The following is a 22064-nucleotide window of genomic DNA, read 5'->3' on the forward strand; positions in this document are numbered from 1 at the left end:
AAACTTTGAAATTCCTGTCCTAGAAAGGAAACTGAATGGTAATAGTGGATATACCCTAACGAATTTAGACTTACCCTTTCCATTTCTTTGAAGTCATCATCTAGCTTGGTTCCTTCTGCACCTCCTACTTTTTCACTCACTTTCTGCAGTTAAAAAAAAAAAACAAAAACCACATTCAGCAATAACTGAAAAATCTAGCATGTTTTCCTGGTGAAATGTTTTGGGGTTTTTTGTAAGTTATTACAACAGTCAGACATACTATTCTTTCTGAAAAACTTATTTCAAACTCACTTTAAATTACACAATGAGAAAATAAGATGTTACCGCTTAAGTTTCAGAGACCCAGTCTCCTGCTGGTGTCAGAAGTACATTATATCATGTCTTTGCAAGATCACACCTCTATTTCTCTGTTGAATGACTGTTTGTATCTTGGAACTTATCAAGCAATTAATCATCAATGACGAATCTGTAGTCAGCAGACAGAAATATCCATGGTCACATGTGCTCACAAAAAAAGGAGGCGCTCTGACAGAATAAACTGGGGAAGGAAGAAAGGCTATAAAAAATTTCTCATCAGAGCTGAAAAATGGCCCAGCTGCTTTGCCCAATGTGTACCAATGCAACACCAACAGTAATAATCATTCCTAAGCACAGAGCAAGAAGCTTCCAAGGCTGGACTCCAGCGACTCAGAAGACAACAGGCACCCATAACCCCATGACTAAGAACTCTCAGAAACATAACTGACTTAAGCCACTACCAAACCTTCACCATTAAGAATTGAGTTTCTAAATAAAAGTGATAGATACAAAAAAACTCTACTGACCATGAAAGACCTTGAGGTTCACATGAGTTATATATAAAATACCCATTTGACAGCTCTATTAGAAAGAACGAAAGGGATCTTTGGTTTCATGTCTTTAGAAAATACTCTGTTTTTTATAAAATACTCAGTTTGAAAACTAATTGGAAAATGAACCTGTGCTACTGTTTCATTTCCCTGATTCAGTGGAACACAATGAACTGAGTTTCCACTTACTGTCAGTGAAAGTGACAGTAACAGATTTGAACAGTAACTGCTATGCAGCACCATTCAAAATGGATTATAGCAACTGAGTTGTCAGTCGCAAAGTGTTGTAGTGGTGTAATTCCACAACTAAGTCAGGTGCATATGATCCAGTGAATGGACTGATCTTTCATTGGGCTGTCATAAGAAATTCATTAGATTTATGATTTTCTGTTTTCTATCCATTTATAGTTCTTCTTTGTACTGAACGCCATGTAATTCTTCAAACTTTCCTAGGTGCCTGTGAATCATCTTTAGAATATTGTAATGAAGTGTATCTACTGATTTCAATGAAGTGACTCCTGCAATAAAAAAGGAGAAACAGAAGAAAAATTGCCATTATTCCTCCTGGTTTCAACCACTGTGTTAACTTTTCTTTAGCCTTCTTTTTGCATAAAAGGAGGAAGACTCAGTTCATTATTCAAATGCCATTAATAAAGCCCAGACAATTGGTTAATTTTAAATTCAAACTCCAGTTCACTCCAACAAAGCTGCAAGTGCAGCATTGCTAAGCATTTACTAATGCAGGCTATAATTATAGGAAATGGCTACCAGCTCTGTTTATTTTCTGTCAGCTCCTGGCAAATTAGTAGCCAAAATGGAGCATCAATGAGACCGGTATTCTAAAACATCATGAAAAAAACCCAAAACCCAAACAGCAAACAAAGACTTTTACTTATCCCTTTTTCCTGTACAGAAGAGATGTGCAAACCCATGCAGACACTCTCTGAACGCAGATGAGTTTGCATGGTCTATATTACTGAATTTTTGCCTTGCAGAGGTTAGTGAAGTGCCACAAAAAAATCACAGATTTCAAACTCAGCGCTGTTAGGAATAATTCTGCAGTGGCAAAGTGTCCTGAAAGGTGCTATTCATTTGCAGTTTCTGTGAAAAAATGGTAGAAAAATAAATCATAGAAGATCAGAGGCTTTCTTCACCAGCCCTTGAATAAATCTTCTGCAAACAGACCTCCTATTCAGATTTCTACCAAGTTTTCATGTCCCTGAAAACAACAGTATGAAAATACACTAGTACTTACATATTGAAACCAGATTATAAATAACTAAAGTTCAACTCTAAAAGGATACAAAATCCCCAAAGGTAATTAAGGTTCCAGCCCTTTTTCAGCTGTAGCTTTACTTCTCATCACTTTGAGGTTTTCTCATAGTTGATGAGGATTTGCAAAGTAATTGCAATTGTAATCCCCACAGATGCCCTAAAGTTCCCATCTGACATCTACAAACCATAGCAATTACTCCTTCCTTCCATATTCATCATTATTTTAGCTGAGGAATGTATGGCACTATTTATAATGCAGATCTTTAGTCTGTTGGAATAGTCACTGCTATGTCAAAAAGTCAGGTGGCATGGTTTAAGCCCAGTTGGCAACCCACAAAAAAACCCACGCAGCCACTCTGTCACCCCCCCCCATACCTTTCCTCCCCCAACACCTGGAGAGATGGGGCGGAGAATTGAAAGAATGTAACTCCCATGGGTTGAGATAAGAACAGTCCAGTAGCTAAGGTATAACACAAACCACTGCTGCTGCCACCAATAACAATAATGATAAGGGAAATAACAAGGGGAGAGAATACAACTGCTCACCAACTGCCGACCGATACCCAGCCTGACCACGGCAGTGATCTTGCCCTTCCGCATAACTGCCCCCAGTTTTACATCCTGGGCATGATGTACTGCGGTATGGAATACCTCTTTGGCTAGTTTGGGTCAGGTGTCCTGTCTCTGCTTCCTCCCAACTTCCCCTCCTCCCTGGCAGAGCATGAGACTCACAAAGTCCTTGCTCAGAGTAAACATGACTTAGCAACAACTAAAAACATCGGTGTTATCAGCGCTGTTCCCAGGCTGAAAGTCAAAAACACAGCACTGCACCAGATACTCAAAAGGAGAAAAATGACTGCTGCTGCTGAACCCAGGACAGCAAGTCGTCCTTTTCTTCTAAACATGCTATAGATTTTTGGTCACTTTGTCAAAATTAGCCTCATAATCACCATCGTGAGTCACTCATTTAAGGTTACTAACGGAACTATGTGCTAGCAAGAAAATTCATTTGTAAAGCTCTGGGTCAAGTACTGTTACAGGCAACAGAGGTGAATCAAAGAAGAGATGAGCTGTAAAGCCTTCAGCTCTGGAGCTGAGTGACTCATCTTTCAAGGTAGTTACACCATAGGCCCTCAAAGAAGTACCTTCACCTCCATTATCCAGGCAAAACTCGGGTTTGGGAAAGCAGTGACAGACCACAGGAAAGAGCTGAAACAAAATCCCACTTGAAAATTTAAACTCAGCAGTCAGAAATAAGAACTCAAATTAAGGGTTCAAATATAAGAAAAAAAAAATCCTCAAAAGTTTCTGCCTCTTAGGTCAGGGAAAATCTCTTTGCAAGGCCATAATCTAAAGTGGGCAGTTGGGAGCAGTGGGCCTGAGAAAGGCAGTCTAAACAGAGTTTAATTTGCAACAGAGCCCACATCTATGTCCATCACTGTCCTACTAGATTTAGAGATATTCTGCAGCCCTTTTATATCCATCCTCCAAATCAACTGTTAAAGCATTTAATTAAGGCTACCGCTCTTACCATTCTCTAAGATTGCCAGATTTGATTATAACAGGTCATGAAGCTATGCCAGTTTCATCAGCTGAGGATCTGCTCCTGCTCTGAAGATTCAGAAGAAGTCTAACACAGCCAGGTAACAATTACAGCTAGCCAGAAAACAAACTGTCCTTTGCCATATCATTTGAGTTGAGGTTTCAACATTTTGGTTCTTGCTTTAGAAGAACCAAACAGCAGAATGAAAATTAGACCCTTTAAGTTGTCCTGGAAAATGGTAATACTACATCTCAGTCCAGTCATATGGAAGAATTAAGACCCAATCCGATACCACAGCCAACATTATTTACTTATTTTGTGATCATGCATTCTCTTCCTAATGTTGATTACCCATTCCATCTTGCCCCCAAAAAGCCTTCGCAACAAAATTATCATTAAAATATCAGCATATTTTAATGAAAAATAAGATTCAACATCCAAACATTGAGTAAAAGTGCTGCTGTGCTCTGTATTTGGAGCTATTTCAAATGCATGCCATAAAGGAGAAGAGACTTACTCTCTCAGTCTCACCATGGTGTGACTGCTTTGCAAACAGGGCATTCAGTTTGCATCATAGGTGAGGGCAGTCTATTGTGGTGGCAATCTATTCAAAGCTGGTTTTCTGCTTCCGTATAGAAGCAAACTGCCTTCTGTACATGCTGCCAAACTTTCATGAAATTAATAGAGCTGCAGTATCAGGTGACTACTATCTGTAGTTTAATGATGATCTTGCTGCATTTTTGTACTGTGCTAGGCTTTCTGGTAGCAGTTTGAACTGTGAGTTGCTCAGAAGGCACTCTAGTACAATGCAGTATTAATATAATCTACATTTGATTTACATTAGTATCTTGCAAATAGTGACATACAGCAGCATCAGACTGATACCATTATCAGTTAGAGGACTGCTGTGTGGGATATTGTACAAGTGATTATCAGTGTGTATTATAAAAGGTAACTGGAATTTTCAGCATATTCGTAGTGATTGCACAAGCATATTTTTGTCCCATGTGACATGCTGAATGATGACACAGCATTACAAAAAAATAAGGTTAACTGCACAACTATATGAAAATGGAACAAATGGCTCCATAACTAAGACCTACTAGTTTTTTTGTTTCATGTGAAATCCATCTACCGAACCATACTCCTGTCCCTATGGCTTATATTTCAGATCCTGTCAGTCTTTAAAACCTGTCAGATCCTGTCAGTCAAAAACCCTGCCTTTTTAATATGGTCTACCAGGAAAGAAACAAGTTTCTTTCTTCCCCTGATTGTAGGATTTATGCCGCTTTTGTTGCCCCTACTGAAGCATTCTGACCAGCAGATGTTAATATTCTGCCTAGGTGGAAATGTATCTTTATAAAATTGGAGTTTGCTCTAAAGCACATAGCACTTGTTCTCAGTCACATAAAATACTGAGAACTCAACTGTAAAACATGACATTGTTACATGTAAAAAAGATCTGTATATTTTTGATGCACAAAAAGGTATTAATTACATCTTTTCCCCCACACCACACAAAAGTCTGTACAGTTAGTGAAGGTTTGCCAACACTGTAGGCTTTTCAGAAGGAGAAAACATTTGGAAAAGAACATTTATAAAGAGCACAGTCTCTTATCAAGAGTATGCATTTTTTTTTATTATTATTATTATTATTCTGTCACTTCACATGCTAGAGTAAGACAAAACCTCCAGACTAATTTTTCTGTTTGATCCTGCACAGTTTGGCATTTATGGTATCAGAAATTGTTATCTCAGAACACATGTGAAATCTGAAAATGTTTATGGTCATAGCCCTGGTTCTCTGCAGATAATAAAGCATATTTCCTTGAGCCAAAGGAAGTATTTAGCATAGCATCAAGAGAGAAGTTTTTCTGATTTCAGATAAATCAGAATAAGGACTAAAAGAAAAATCCACCTCAAAAGCATATGTACATTAGCTGTATTTTAGACTCCTCCAAGTAACACCAGAATATAAAATAAAAGAAGGACCTTTTCCAGGTTAGTCTGGAGGTAGCTTATCTTCAAAACCACAAAGAGGCTGTAGAAAATATCAAGTGTGGTTCACAACACCTTATCCTGTACTGGAAAGGAAATTGACGTGTAATTTCCAGTGAGGTAGAGAAAGCTTGATGAAGCATTTACGGAACAGCTGATTTACCAAATGATCCAGTATCATTACATTGGAGAGCTACAGGAAACTCAACAGATGTGAGAAATCTCATCAGAAGCCAGAAATGCCTGCTAAGCCTCACACTTACATTGCACTAATTTGTTAGAGCAAAACCCCACGTTTAAACACAAACGATTTCACGAGAGAGGAAAGCTATCACCCAGTCTCTTGCATTGAAAATTCTTTGAATTTTATTCTATTTCTCTGTTAATTTGTAAGCACCTTGCGCAAAATCATGACTGTCAACAGGACATGACATGAGAATGTAGAACAAGTCACTTCGGCAGTAAAACAAAAATAGGATCCAAGCTTAATATACATTTAAGATACAGTAATGCCCATTTACGTTTCACCAGTAAATTTCTCTCCTTCAATGGGATGACTACAAGGCCAGTCCACAATGCAGTCTGGAGCTCATTAGCACAGGATCCTTCCCTTGCAGAATTGAGGAGCACAGCGACTCCAACTGAGAAACACAGCTACCAAGGTCATGAAGGGGTCATGAAGACAGTGTGAAATGCAAAAGGGAAAGAATGAGAGATCCAGGAATCTCCAGAGAACTCCACTGTTTATCTCATGTTTGCACTGAGACTTTGATTATGCCATGGAAGCTTTGCTTTCTCCTTGGCAGAATGAAGAAATACACTTGCCTACCACATGGGAAAATTGTGAGCATTCATTTGCACCTGCTACTGCTTGCCATCAGGAGTGTATCTAACAAATGTTTGTGATGTGGTTTAGGTAAGCATCTGCCAGACAAGCCTGAGATTATCTTTTCCTTTTCCCTTTCCCTTCTGTCACTCATCAGATATATTTAATCAGGAAATAATATACTCCCTCCCCCGAGAGCACTGATATAACTTTCTTCCTGCTAGAAATCCCTGTTGGCTAGCTTGTTCCACAACACCAGCCACAGGCTGGGTAGGTTTATTCTCCCTTAAAAGTTCCCTTGACTCTGCTGTTGCATGCAGAATGTCAACAAAAAGAGTACACTATTCAAAGATCAGGAAGTGAACCGAGTTTTGGAAACTCTAGAGAAAAGGGAAGGGTATGACTGGACTCTAAAAGGCTTGCCTTAATCTTTCACAAAGGATCTTCTAATTACCCTTTATATATATACACAATAGCTTGGTCTTGCTAGTCCTCATAGCAGCTAGTAGCAGGGCACATAGCCCTGTTAATAGCTGCACAAACAGCCTAAAGGCACATCAGAAAGCCAGGGAAGTTGGCTATAGATGTAACATACACACAACACAGGAACTGCGTTGTATGCCAAAGACAAAGCCATTGATAAAGCTTGTCAAGTCATGAAGGGGGATAGGATCTTCAGTAACACAATACAGCTTAAGTGGAACTATTTATCCCCAAGAAGAATAAAAACAGATCAGTATCCCAACCTCCAGCACTGATGCAGTGTTATACATACGTGTTGTGAACCTATCCTGCATTCTTACTCTCCTCATTAAGAACCAATCCCCAGTTTGCCTTTTCGTTTTTTTTTCATTTTCTGCTAAAGCTGTCCGGGGGGGGGGGGGGGGGGGCGGGGAAGGCAGGGGAGGAGGGTGTCTGTATCAATCCTTTCTTCAACCAGTCTGATATAGTATTTTGCTTCTGACTACTAGCAAGGACCACACTGCAGAATTCCTGCAGTTCCAGCATCACAGGGAGTCATTCAAATTCAGCACTAGCACATGATACGAAAGTATGCTGCAAGCGTCTGCACTGACAGGAGTTACTGCAGAGTCTCTGCTGCAATGCCACTGCATTACATTGGAGGCTGTCCATTGGTAAGTGAAATAAAGCAGGGTGAGAGGAGGGGAAGAACTGCTGATGAAGTGCTGGTGTAGTAGTGCCCTGCACTGCAGAGACACCCACCATGACAGATGAGGTAAATTTTAATCTAGAGCAGACAAAAATTTAAATCAGTATCATGCGTTCCAGTAACAGAGATGTGCTGATAGCTGAGACACTGCAATGCACCCACAATAACCAAGATAATCCGTTTCATGCATTTAAACTTATTTACTGAAGTTTCACGTTTTACCAAGCATACACTTTGGGATGCTGTTCTTTGTAAAGTTTAAGTTCAGACAGAAGCTGGTCACAACCCCAGCACCTTTGCAGTTCTGAGTGGCCTCAAGAGCTGGCAAATAGAAACTGGCAAGAACTCAAAAGCTGACGGAGCTGAGGACTGTCAGAACACTGTGTGCTTTTTTTAACACTGTCCCCAGCAAGCTACCAGTATGAGAAACAGGGAAGAAACTGGCATTAAAAAGGTGGCTGTGTTAGCTGAATGTGCCAATGTCTGCTTTTTTTTTCAGTACAGAAAAAGAGCAGAGAATCTGTTCCCGTATGTTGTCTTTTCCCACATGGTACTTCGTCTTATGACAACAGTAGCATAACCTACTCCATTCAGTGGACCTGTAGGCAATAAGATGCTCCCAAGGTTTTCACTCCTGTGCAAAAGGATCTGGATTCAGACCCACAATTATTACAGGTTCTCCACACAGCAGTACTGGGAATGCTGCCCTATGCTTCAGGGCCACTGAGAAAGAGGACATCTGTGCTCTGTTTGTTTCACTGAGTGCCAAAAAAATTGGTAGCTGCGTGAGTATCTCTTCAGTGCAAGTGGCTCAATCAGCTGGGTGGCAATAAGGAAACTCAGAGAGGGGAAAAACTAATACCAGAAGGCTAAGAGTTTTGGGGATTCTCAGATTTCTAGAGGTGCTCAGTACCAGCTTTCTCCTCTGGAACGCTATCAGTTGCCAGCTCTTGAGCTGTCACACTGCGTTACTATGAATAAATAATGTTTTTCGTATTTTAGAAGGAGAGCGTAAACCATGAAATTATGCATTCGTTCACACCTTTATACTTCTCTGTCTCCAAAGCAATTTGTTTTAAGCTTAAAGGGGAAGATGCTTCCTCTGGTAGATAGAACTGAAGTGTTAAATTCAAATGCTGCACTTTCAGGCAGGTAAGCTGTGTATCTGAAAGGCAAAAAGAGGGAAAGACAGCAGCATATATCCATCCAGCTAGTATCCTAATCTGGAGCCCATGTACAGTATGACTCATTTTACCTCAACTACATACATTAACACATGCTAGCCCCACCTACATGGGTCCTAAGTTCAGCAGAAACAATGATCTCTGCCTTCCTACTGCTTCACTTGGCACATAGAAGCGTGCCTCACCACAGAGCAGATATATCTGGGTAGAGGTGACAGGTGGCTTAAACCACCCCATAGTTTCTTAACTATGCCACCAGCCTCCTGGAGCTCACCTATGACATTTCAACACAAAACCCTGTTTCCTGCAGCACTGGTTTCAGCTGCCAGCTGGGAGGCAGAGTTCATATTCACTCCTCATGAAGAGTAACATTCAGTCTTGGCTACTGATCCAGCTAACTTACATGCACTGAATGCCAGTTCTGAAAAATGCTTGAGCATTTCACATGCAGGTATGGCAAGTGAGGAGCACCTGGGCACAGTTTACACCTTGCTAAGATCTTCACAAAACATAAATCCAAATATCTGATCAGTACTACGCAAGCAGTGACACGAGGTAGTGTTGCTTGGTAAAGCAGACTCCACTACACATGACTTTGTTAAGCAAAACAACTACTCATTTTAACGGAATATTAAAGCTTTGGGGGCATTGTAATTTAATTTTCTCAGTACATGAATAAATTTTAAGTTCAGCAGAAATAAATAGGGCATACTCAGACCCCTCAAAATGGCAAAATAACAGCACAAGAAATTTGCAGCAATTAAATCCCACTTAAGGCATAATGCATAACTCTGCATAACGTATACCAGTCTACATGCCTTTTGCTGGGTGCAGTCTAGTCCTTAACATCTGGAAATGTGGGAATGCCAGGAACATTCAGAAGCTGCTAGAGGCCAAGAAATCAAAACACGGCTTAAATACTGTTCATTGGTTTAACAGCTGTAGAAACTGCATTATTGTGAATTTTTCCCTTCTGAATTTGAAAGTGCATTTACTGGAATCTGACAGTGAATTAATTTCTGTGTGGCAAAGGCAGGTTGTTAAAGATATTCTGTGAAGGAAAGCATGTCTATATGCTGTTGCTGGTACAGATGTACATTTTATTTCTGGCGTGCCTATTGCCATATGCCTAAAATGTTGCAGTCTGTACAGCACAAAAAAGTGCCTGTCCAAATTATCTGCATATTTTCTTATGCTATTGGCAATGTTGATAATTTATTAATTATATACGGAGCAACCCAAAGCTATCCACTACTTCCAGTCTGATAGCAGAGAATTTAGAAATTGCTGAGGTCTGCTTTAAGCTTTAACTTTTTTACATGAACACTACATAAACTAAGCTGAATGCCCTTTCCTTAAACTCACATTCTGTGCCTTACTGTATAAAGGCAGTATGTTACAAAGCACTGTTACCAGGGGCAGGAGAGCACTACAGCAGAACAGTAGCACTCAGACAAGCTCTGGGTATCTCTGAAGTGATGCCTTTGATTGACTGAAATGCCTTTTTCCACTTCTGAGATGTATGCAAATGAGAAAGGAGAAGAGAAAGGGGACTGGATGAGTTATGACAGAATGAAACATACTCAGATAAAAGAAGAAAATGGCACAGAGGTCACCACTTAGGCTGACACTGTTTTGTGTATGAGCATGCTGCACAGCGCAACGGCCAGGGGCAGATGCAGCTTTGCTTCTCCATCTGCAGCAAGGCCAGCAGGGGGACCCTGTCAGAGTCCCTGGCGGGGAGAAGGAGCTGCCCCTTCCAGCCGCAGCCCTAGTGGATTAATATTTTAATTTGCAGACGACAGTTTTCCTCCTTTCACCATTGTGTGTATCCGCTACCAGTGACAAAGACTTTAAATGTAAGGAAACAAAGACTGCATGAAAAAGAGACCCCAGACTCAGCTGTGACCTAAAAGACACTATTGCGATTCACCAGCAGCGTCCCTGAAGTCCAGGCAGTTACACAAACATGCCTCTATCAAGAAAAAGCAGAGCTGAGCCCACTGCTCTCTCCCACTTAGAAATGCTTAGAGGTACCAGAGAAATGAGAAAAATGACCATAATATCCCCCCCCGGAAACAAACTGTACTGTAGCAATGATCTCACTAAGCATCTCATGACCACTGCCAAGACTGATTATAAAACATCATGGATCGACACAACAAACTCTGCTTTAGATGCGCTAACAATACGTGTCTGTGGTACTAGCTGCAATTCAAGATACTGATGCTTTAAGAACGGTCCTGTGACAAAGGGAAATTAAAATATTTTGCTATTTTTTTTTTTACTGAATTTACAAAGCAGTGTCTCATTATCTGAAGGGATACAGAGATTTTTGAGAAATAACAATGAAATAAGCTTTTTTTATTTCTTTTTTTTTCCTAATGGTAACTCACAATTGGTTTGAATGGTGGAATACAGATGAAATTAAAAAAAAAGTTTGGCTTGGTAAAAGGACCTGTGACCAGCTCAAAAATTGTCAATATTTACACCTTTGACCATCTCAAGATATTTACAGTCTTTTAAGGTCTTTTACAATCAGTCTTCCAGTCTTTTACAGAAGCCGAAGCTCTGCGCTTCAGAATACATACATACCTCAAATTTCACAGACAAATGTTCCTATTAGAATGCAAATTCAGCTGGTTTTTGCCAGGTTATACCCCCTGTAATTTTAACATCATATGAGAATAAACTATTGCACTGCCTTGGAAGTATTCTTAATCAATGTAAAAAGTAATTCTCCAGAAATCTTAAATATTTAACACTGCTGTTTCTTGCTTTAAAATACTGTGTTTGAATTATTAACCAAAAGTGACATACAGGCAGAAATTAATTATACACAATGGAGATCGGCTTGAAGTGTGTAAATATGCTTTGCTAGTCTTGACCTGTCTTAGGGCACCTTCCAATCTACAGAAGATCCCAGACAAGCCTGCACAAAAAAATCAGTGGCAGTCAGAAGCCCCTGGAACTCATCTCAATACCACCTTCAGGTTACGGAGACTCTGAGCAGCACAGATTTTTCACTGTTACCTGCTTATGATGGCGCACTACATGTCATAGTTTTAAAGATACTGTAAACTCATGTATCCTCAGAGCCTGGTAGAAAGCCACCAAATGAGGAAACCCCATATTACAAGCGATATCATACCCATACAGACAGCTTCAGACACCACTTCTGCTCATCTACGGATGGGTCTCTGTTACACCAATAGCTTTACAGCTTTTTTCCAGTGGGGTGCCTCAGTGACTGAGCATGACCTATGCCAAGTCATTTAATCACTTGTGATCAGATTTCAGCATATATGCATTTTCCCTACACCACATCAGCAGAAGGGTGGATTAATCAGCTGGGATCCCAGGAGCCACCATGCCTTGGAGTTAAGAATGTTTGCAAAGTACCAATAATTTTCTTGGTAGAACAGCAGCAAAACTTGCTTCTTGGCAACCATGCGAGTGCTTCCAGAGCTGACCTTTTACCACAGAAATCACCAGAAAAATTACCACTGGCTTTACTGAGACAGGATCAGCTAAAGCAGCAGAAATGATGAGGTTTTAAGCACCTGACCTGCTCAGAGGACGAGGGAAAGGCTGTGGATGTTGTTTACCTGGACTTCGGTAAAACCCTTGACACCGCTTTCCACAGCATTCTCCTAGAGAAACGGGCTGCTCATGGCTTGGATGGGTATACTCTTTGATAGGTAAAAAACTGGCTAGAAGGCCGAGACCCAGACAGTATTGATGAATGGAATTAAATTCAGGTAGCAAGGTCTCAAGTGGTGCTCTCTAGGGCTCAGAATTGGGCCCAGTTCTGTTCGTATCAATGATCGGGATGAGGGGATAAACTGCACCCTCAGGAAGTTTGCAGATGATACCAAGCTGGATAGCAGTACTGATCCAAAGAGGCCATCAGCATCAGAGTGGCCTGTATCAGCAACAGAGTGGCCAGCAGGGCCATGGCAGTGAACGTCTGTTCACTGTACTGGGCATTGGTGAGGCTGCACCTCGAATCCGGTGTTCAGTTCTGGGCCCCTCACTACAAGAAAGACATTGAGGTGCTGGAGAGTGTCCAAAGGAGACGAGATTTCAGGAATACCAGCCCAAAACAGAACAGTAATGTCAGACATTTTGAAAGAGAAACTTTTAATGATATGTCAACCTTGTAGTGGTTTTGCATTTCATTATTATCAGCTGCTGTTTGATACTAACAATCGTACTTAACAACTGTAAGTGCAGTAGTCCACAGTTAAAGCCATTAAGTATCTTTGCTCTAAGCACCACTGTAATTGATTAATAAGAATACATAAAAGCTTTGCCTATGCTAGGGAGTCTTCTGAAAAAACTCCTCCTTTAAGGCTAGAAATACCCTGGCTCCAGCAGGCCTTCCAATACTGGGAGTATGCCGCTGACAATTGGAACAATGCTGTTTCCAACCCTGTTCAGAAATGGTTTTCACTCTGCAAAGCCTGGTGACCTGCCTGCACCTGGTCTCTCCGTGGAGTCAGCAAGGTGGAATTCAAACAGTTTAACATTTCTGTTTTGCTAGATTAAATAAGATAAGGATAATTTAAGACTTGAAGATGGCTGCTGGAATTTAAAAAAGCAGCAGCATAAAGGCATGCTGAATTACACCTACTTTTGCACATGGAAGGTGAGAAAGAAGGAATGAGTAAAAATATAGCAACACTTTAACTATGAACATCTTAAATATTCAAATGAAGGCATTTTGATCCTCTAAATTAAGTGCAAATGTGGAAGACTGGAAATTACACAAAATCCAATACTATCACCATGACAGTATGCCACTGGTTTCCTAGGGGAATCATTCTTAATAGTTAGCTTTACAGGATAATGGCATTACAGTATCCAAAGAAAATGCGTTTCTTCTGTTTAAGAATAAAAACTATTTGTGTCTTGAGCTTCTATATTGCCAACATTAATTTGGTGTGAAATTTGCAGCATAGGTGTACATCATGTAGTCACATCCTAACACAGGCATTACAATACATTTGAGTACAGGTGAAGTTTGGTTGGTTGGGTTTTTTAAATGATAAAACCTCATAAATAAATATAATACACATATTTAAATGAAGACATGCAAGTGCTAATATTTCTTTCCTTCACCATTAGCAATGCAAAACTGAGGATTTTACTGGTTGAAAAGTATCTAGAACTGAAGAAGGGAATAGGGAGACAGAGAAGAAGTCATACAAGTTTTTGCAATATCTCATTTTTCATACTTCAGTTATACCAAATATGTCACTTACTTTGAAATTCTTTAAAATGGTGGACAACAGATAAGCCATGTTGTGAATAACCATGAACCTGTGAATAACATTTTCTCAATGTCCCAGTTCCTTAGCTACTGTGTGAAATTATAATACCCAGAATAATAAACTGGTTTTACATCTCTCCTTAAAGTATGCATGAGCTATGATGTGATCTACAAATCAGTCATGGTTTTCCTTCTGATTATGATCCAGTAATCTCATATGCCAGCTACCCTATGCCAACATAAGCATGAACAAACACTAAACAAGAGCTATGGAAAGATTTTTGACATACAAATTTAGCAGCACTTTTCAAAAGCCAGAAGAACACCACAAACAAGTGACACTGTGAAAATAAGCTTGGTACACACTATCTGACAAATCACAGCAGATCAAAAAAAATTGTATGGGTACACATATTAGTGGTGTTCTCAAGAAAGACTTTTTACCCACTTCTTACCCTCAGGGAAGTCTCAGGTTCTCCATTACCAGTATGGGGGACAAGACAAGGTGGGCCATGACCCACTGAATCCTGTATTCAGACTTTCAAAAGAGCCACATGGGAAAAAAAGCCATGGGCTTAGCATTGGTGTGGAAACAGCAGCCTGGAGAACACCACAGCACCACAGAAATATTCAGTAAGACAACTGGTACTGCCACTGTGCTTCTGAAAGGGGACAGAATCTGGGGGGGGGGACTAGGAAAATAAAGACTAACAGCATGTCCTTTTAAAGATGCCAAAAATTCACAGGCCAAAGTCGTCTTTCTAAGAGAAGAAAAGCTACCCCCAGCTATGCACCATCTCCTGCTCTTCACCAAAAACATGAAGCACTATCTAACATGAAGCACTATCTAGCAGTGAAACTGTTCGAAAAATTGCTATCAGCTCTCGTGACGTGGTGGCCACCCAACCATGGCTATCATTTCCGATCAGTGCACAACACACTAGAATCTGTCCATGAATCAATTCTGCCAGGAGCCACCCTGACTTTGTATTTTTATGGTTTCAGTATCAGTACAACTGGAGTTCTTTGCTGAGATAACCTGGCAGTGCACTCCACTTGTGTGACTTATGACCTATTTTATTTAGCAAAAAAGTGGGACCATGAGAAGGCTTTGCTGCTCTACAGTTTCCATTTCATTCTAAAGCTTATCTTACCACAGCACAGACACTCTGTGGAATAATGCTAATCTGAATTACTGAGAAGATCGAAGAATTACTGTGCTTAATGCAAAAAAGCATGTAACTGCTCTTACGACAAACAGTGTACTGATCTGAAGGAGCAACTGATTAAGTTTCTAATTCTTCTTTTCTGTATAATGTTCTCTTGCAAAGCTGGGTTCTTCCAGTTCACTTTTCCCTTAACACATGAAGTTGTTTCTGTCAAATAGAGCAAAATGAATAGTTAGAACTGCAAATCACAGAATGGTTTGGGTTGGAAGGGACATTAAAGCTCATCTAGTTCCAACTTCCCTGGCAGGGCGCAGGGACACCTTCTGCTAGACCAGACTGCTCAAAGCACCGTCCAACCTGGCCTTGAACGCTGCCAGGAATGGGGCATCCACAGCTTCTCTGGGCAACCTGTCCCAGTGTCTTACCAATCTCAGTGAAGAATTTCTTCCTAATGTCTAATCTAAATCTTGCCTCTGTCAGTTTAAAACCATTGTGAAAAGTTGCTCTCCGGCTTTCCTGTAGGACCCGTTTAAGTACTGAAAGCTGTTCTAAGGTCTCCCCAGTGTCTTCTCCAGGCTGAACAACCCCCGCTCTCTTAGCCTTTCAAAAGTCACCACTGCAACTGCTGAGCCTGGCAGGAAATACATTTCTAGCATCTACTGGCAACTGGCAAGATAACAGATACAGACTGCATTTTTTAAAGTTCAGAAACCTAATGAGTGTTTTCTTCTCTTATAATGTGTATCAGTAAAAAGAAACACCAAAACAGCCAGTTTAAAGTAAGGACATTATGACCTGAGTAACTTACCAACAATAAATTTTATAATCATCACAAAATTTGAAGATGGAAAAATAAATCAACACAAAACAATCTGCCAATTTTGCTGTCTTGACACAGGAAAAAAAATCCTATTTGAAATCCAAAGAAATTTTACCTCTAAGAGACTGCAGGACTGGGACTAGATGCACTAAGTATACACGCTGACAGAGCTAGTCATTTCTTGAAATGAGGTTGCTAAAGTTCCTGTGTCATTGTTCTTTGCCTGAAGAGTAGTAGCTACATTTTTCTCAATTTTTCCCTCACATATTTGAGCTGTAAGTCTGCCTGGGTAAAGCTGAGACTATTTTTATGCAGAGTATATACCATTATGCTACTTCAGTCTATAAAGACTATAGGCTTGACACTGCCTAGGCACTAGTGTTGAGGAGAGGTATACCTTCATTTTGTCAGGCAAAATGCAGTGAAACTTCTCCAGCATCACACTGCCCAAGGACACATCTGAAAACTAAAGCCCTCTTGCATCCCTCATCACACACAGCCTTCTGAAAACTGCAGACAAAAGCAGTAAAAAGGGAAGCTATTATGACACTGGGCATCTTGTGTTAGACAATCAAAGAGATGACTAATCTGAGCTCTGTTTAAACAATTCAAACGACATAGCATGATGATGTCTTTTTCTTCCCTGGAATCTCTTCTACGTAATAGCTTCTGATTATTCAATGCCCTTTGTAAGGGCAGTTGGGAACCCACAAGATCAATGCCCTTAATAACTGCAGAAAGATTTTTATAGTTTAGAACATGTGAATGATAACCAGAAATAGTAACTACCAGTACAGAATTACTGTGAAGTGAATTTAGACATGTTCAGAAATTTCTCAAACAGTTTGACAGATAATGCCAACTGGCCAAAAAGGCTTCTTTTTGACAGGATTCTACCAGTTTCATTATGACATGATAAACGTTTTCTCCATGACAGAACTGAAATTCTCTTCAAATCAGGTCATAATAAGTTATCCTGTAAGCTCACTTAAGAGTGAGACTGAAGACCCTAAAATGTGGTTCTCTGACACCTCACAGCTTAGTCCCTCAGTAAAAAAAATATGCTTGGCTCAATTAAAATTTGGAAGTGAGGGACAGGAAGAAGGAACTCACACAAAGTGGAAGAAGTCCAAAAGAAGAAATTAAGGTAATCTAGTTCATGAGAAAAATGTGTGTGAACAGAACAGCACATATTTAAGTAGCTACTCTCAGGTTTATCCACAAAAAATTCTCTGCTGCCTCAGAACTGTTTCCAGCATCATGCATGTTAGGAAATTTTCTGTGATCTTGAAATGCCACACAGGGCAAGAAAATCATGCTGTAATTTGACTAATTTATAGCTTAGAGAGTTTCTAGGCGTGTTGATTTTTTAACAAACTCTGTGAAAGACACCTTCCTCTGGAGGTTGATGACAAGCTGGTTTGCAAGATCCTTTCCTATCATGATATCGACAACACTGCAAACTAAGTCAGCAGTTAATATGTGCAGGCTAAAATAGTAAGGTAAGAAGGGTAAAAGTTAACATTACAAGTGCAGAATGTGTAAATCCCTCCATAAGCATAAATAAAAACCAAACAAACAAAAAACCAGGCCTTGTTTGCCTTACCATGGCATCAGTGAAGTTTCATTCACTTCAAAAGGTACCAGAAAGAGCTGCAGTAACTAAATACACAAAAGAAAAGCAATTTGTTTGCATAGCAAAAATATCAAGAAAAATTCTTCATGATCCATGAACTTTATTATACAGCATTTCTTAATTTAATTACGCATTAAAAATCCATTCACCTATAGCTTTTGAGAAGTTAAACGATTAACTACTTACTCAGGCAAATGCATTCTGGTATTCATTACAGCTTGTTACAGTTAAGACACAGACAATCTTGCTTTCTTTTGTATGTAACCACAAGTTATAAATTACATATTTTAACTGCTCTGTAATAAGATGTTTAAATTACTTCATGGTAGCCTGCTGTATCTATAAAAGGTTGTACTTTGAAATGATGGGCCTTTACAAAGGATAAACTAAGTGCCATTCACTCACAGCAGAATAATAATTCTCCATTACTTCTGTCGGCCTTTCCAGCGGAGAAAATTGCAAAGGTTATTCAGGCAGGTTTTTCTGGTTTATAGAGCCTTTAGACAAATGCACCACTGCAGTGCACAGGATTGCCGCGTTTTACCCCAGGTGGTATGCATAAAATCTTTTAAGGTCCATGTCAGCAAGTGAAATCTTGGTGTCTAGACAATCCTGCCCTCGTGCTTTATCTTCATTTCTGCATGCCTAATTACCTCATGGAAAACCTTTGACCAACAGACACAAGAAAACTTGCTCTCATACTAAGGATGTTGACAAAGCTGCAAAGTTGTGATTAGTGACGAACGTGTTTTGGCTGTCACTGCTGAGGCACATGTGTATGTCTGTACTACATAATGCAGACCCACATCAAAGATATCCAACCACATCTGGTAAAGCCGGCATATCAACAAGAGCATAGCACAGTGCTGTAGAGAGTAACTGACCTCAGCTTGTTCGAGGACATGGTAGATGTGGTCCCACAGGGGGTGGTAAAGGATGGTAAAAGGAGTGCAGCAAGCCTGGCAGGTCTTACAGGGCAGTCACCCCTGAGCACAATGGGTAATGGTCATGGCTAATGGTTTATACTCTACCTATAGGATAGTAGCAACTGGACTTCCTCAAGGGTCTGCCCTGGAATCTCATCAACTTTTCATCATCTTTATCGGGGACCTGGCTGCCTGTGGAATATATATACACTGCAATCAGTATATATAACGTAGATCTGGTAAAGTCCTGATTTTGTACATCCTACCACAGTGGATGTATTAGATGATGTCTGTCTAAACCAAGAATGGGATGCATCAGCAAAGAAAGCTCAGAGAAATTTAAGACTCTCTTGGTAGAGAAAGCAAATTGCAAAGAAAGATCTGTATTTGAAATGATCATAACTGCAAAATTACTACAAGAACTATTTATTTGTTTAGAAAACGCCGTGACTGAATAGCTGATTTTCTGGGGAAAAAAAAAGAGCACGCAAATGCTCACATCAATTTGCAGAATATGTAAATACTCTAAAACTCAAGTTACAAACTTGCATTTTTAATTTGTAAGGAATACATCTGCATTCCTAAATCAATACCATTAAGTAATCAGATCAAACCTCTGCCCTATGGAAACAAAATTTTGACCAATGCAATTAACTTACAAGCTGCAAAGGCAACAGCATTTTGTGGTAATCTGTGGGAAAGCCCATCAGCACAGATGATTTTATGTACTTCATGAAAAGCATGCTGATGGTTGCAAAAAGCATACTAAACATTTGTATTTAAACTTCAGACTGTGTTCCCAGTAGAATCTGGCTGAACACTATGCAGAGAAATGCAGCATACCAAATCATATTATATTTTATAAAATGTGAGGCAGAAGTATTATTTATTGCTGTAGAAACTGCTCAGGACTTTCCATTGATTTATACGTGCATATAAAAAAAAAACCTAAATATTTCTTTAGACTGCATACATTTACTACCATTTTTCTATTAAAAAAATGTTGTTAGATGAAGGATACAATTTTCAGTGTGCGGGCTATTGCTAAGCTAACTTTTAATTGCTCTCTGCTACAATGAAACTGGCAGGTCTCACGGATTTGAGATTTTCTTTCCTGGCAGGTGAGCAGCTGTGGTATGCACGTAATGCATGCATAAACCAGACCTAATTTCTTGTCTTCAGGCTCACTAAGCTGACTTCCGCATTAGGCCAATTTCAGTAGCAACGCCAGTGGCACAGGTTCCCTAAATTAGCATGGCTCAAATTAATTATTTAGAGAAGGAAAGCTTTTCAGACAGCAGTACACCTAGTACACTAGGCCACAACTGCAGTGCAGACCTATGAAAGCATCATCTCAAAATGCATGCAGAAAAAGAAATCTGCTAGCTTCAAGGCTGTTAGTCAGCAAGCACCATACGTTAACATAAAGTTTCAGAAGCACAATATGTCATCTTGTACTGATTTATAAACTGTGAGTGTGCATTAAAAAAATAAAAAAAAAATAATCTGAGATTGCTACAATCCACTTGAAGGAAAAAATAAAGAAACACAAAACCCCCAACTTTTTAAAAGTTGTACTCTCCAATAGTGATGTCTTTTGAAAATGCTGGGAGGTAAGACTGGCTGCTCAAGTCAGTGAAGAGTGAACCTTTTTGCTGTTTTTCTTAAAAGAGCACTATTTGAAGAAATGGTGAATTCATGCCAAGAAAGGTCCTACGCCATGCAAACACATTTACTCAAGCAAAGCAATGGACACATGCTTTATTTTTAAAATCTGTCACCAATTTCACATACAAAAGAACACCATTCTTGTGTTAGACCTAAATAAGGATTGCACAGTGAGGAAACAGTATTCATCATATAGAGAATTGGACAACGTATTTAATAAGCATTGCTGCACAGAAATCAGTATAGATACAGGTTTACTGCAACAACTCAGAAATAAAATGTGCCTTCATTCAGAACTTATTTCACTTTTTTATTACAATTGCTCAATTTTAGTCTATATAAAAAATTCTCCCCCAGCAAGAAATATATTTCCAGTATAGCTGCAGAGAGGTTTAAAACCACTATACACACCACAACTTGGTCTGTTTTAATACCAGTACTCTCAATGGCATCTAAAGAGCAGAGAAGGTCCAGGTATTCTGTTAGCCATGTATTCAACCTGATATGGCTTTCTCCAGTGTTTGGATTTGAGCAGCATTCCCTGAGATATCATAATTCAGCCTTACACAAACAATCTTTCTCTCACTTCCCACACAAGTAGCATTTGTTACTAGCTTGTCCAATTTATTATCAGGTCAACCACGACTGTTTTAGTGTTTAGGAAGATGTCTGATGAGCCATGAGTCACAAGAGAGACTTTATGCAATGCCATGAACAAAAACAATGGGATGCAGAGAGAAACAAAAAACAAAATGCTCAATCTCTGCGGATAACTTTCAAAGCATCTTGGAACAGTTCCAGCCCTGCTACGAAATTGATCCTGATACATTTTTTTGTGCACAAACTTCACCACTGTTGGAAGTAATTGCTGCCCTACCTCTTCTTACTCCAAATAGGAGGCACAGGGTATTTTTAAAAGGTGACTCTGTAAAAGATGCAAGAGTATTTGACATTCAGCCCACTTCAGGCCTAAAAATTTTCAGCTATAGGCAGCTTCCTTGTCTGACTATCCTGTACCACTAACTTCTGGTAAAATAATAATCCAAGGTCTAATGACAGCTGAACTCTATTCTTCTTCCTGAGTTTCCCCTGCAGCTTTTTTAGTGTCCACAGTTACCCAGTGCTCTTCTCAGCCACTTACCTACCCATCTTTCCTTCTTCAAACGCCAGCTTCTCTGTAGTGCAGACACTTCCCTCCCACAGGTCTCTCTCCTTTAAATATCTGTACAAAACCAGATGAACTATCTGCCAGTGATCCCAGGTATTGGAAAATTTTACCAACTGCATCTCTGGTGGACAATCTATATGCAGCAGGAGTGACACTAAATGAACAGAAACGACAAATACTGAAGGTCCTGCACATGAAATATCCAATTTGCTATTCTGATGAGACAGAATAAAAAGATGCACGAAAACCCTCAGATTGTTTGGCTGCAAAGTTTGACCATTTTATATAATTTTCATCAAATATAACATTGCAAAGACACATGACAGAATGCTTTTTAACAAATCAGAACTCAATAAAGAGAGAACTTTTACAGAAAAGGAAGAAAACTCTGAATACTTGTCTCAAGTCTTAGCCAGTCACCAGTGCTGCACTGCTTTGGGCACCTTATTTCAGCTGTCAGTATGTTAATTTCTCAGAGAAAGGGTAATAATAGTACTCTCCTTTGTAAAACATGTATGTAATGACAGTGCATTTAGTCTTTTATACAGGATCTCTAT

General features: G+C 39.6%; 1 protein-coding gene across 1 annotated transcript in view; it reads right to left on the reverse strand.

Annotated features, from left to right (window-relative positions):
• The window catches only part of SH3GL2 (SH3 domain containing GRB2 like 2, endophilin A1), a 94620-nt gene that overhangs the window by 19852 nt on the left and 52704 nt on the right, over nt 1-22064 (reverse strand). Inside the window, exon 2 of the mRNA XM_062609000.1 lies at nt 75-143. Within this exon, the coding sequence (XP_062464984.1) occupies nt 75-143 (69 nt within the window). The remainder of the gene's footprint in view (nt 1-74; nt 144-22064) is intronic.

This window comes from Pezoporus occidentalis, unplaced genomic scaffold (genome assembly GCF_034315485.1).
Source record: "Pezoporus occidentalis ecotype Australia unplaced genomic scaffold, CSIRO_AGI_Poc_V1 ctg133, whole genome shotgun sequence".
Lineage (NCBI taxonomy): Eukaryota > Metazoa > Chordata > Aves > Psittaciformes > Psittacidae > Pezoporus > Pezoporus occidentalis.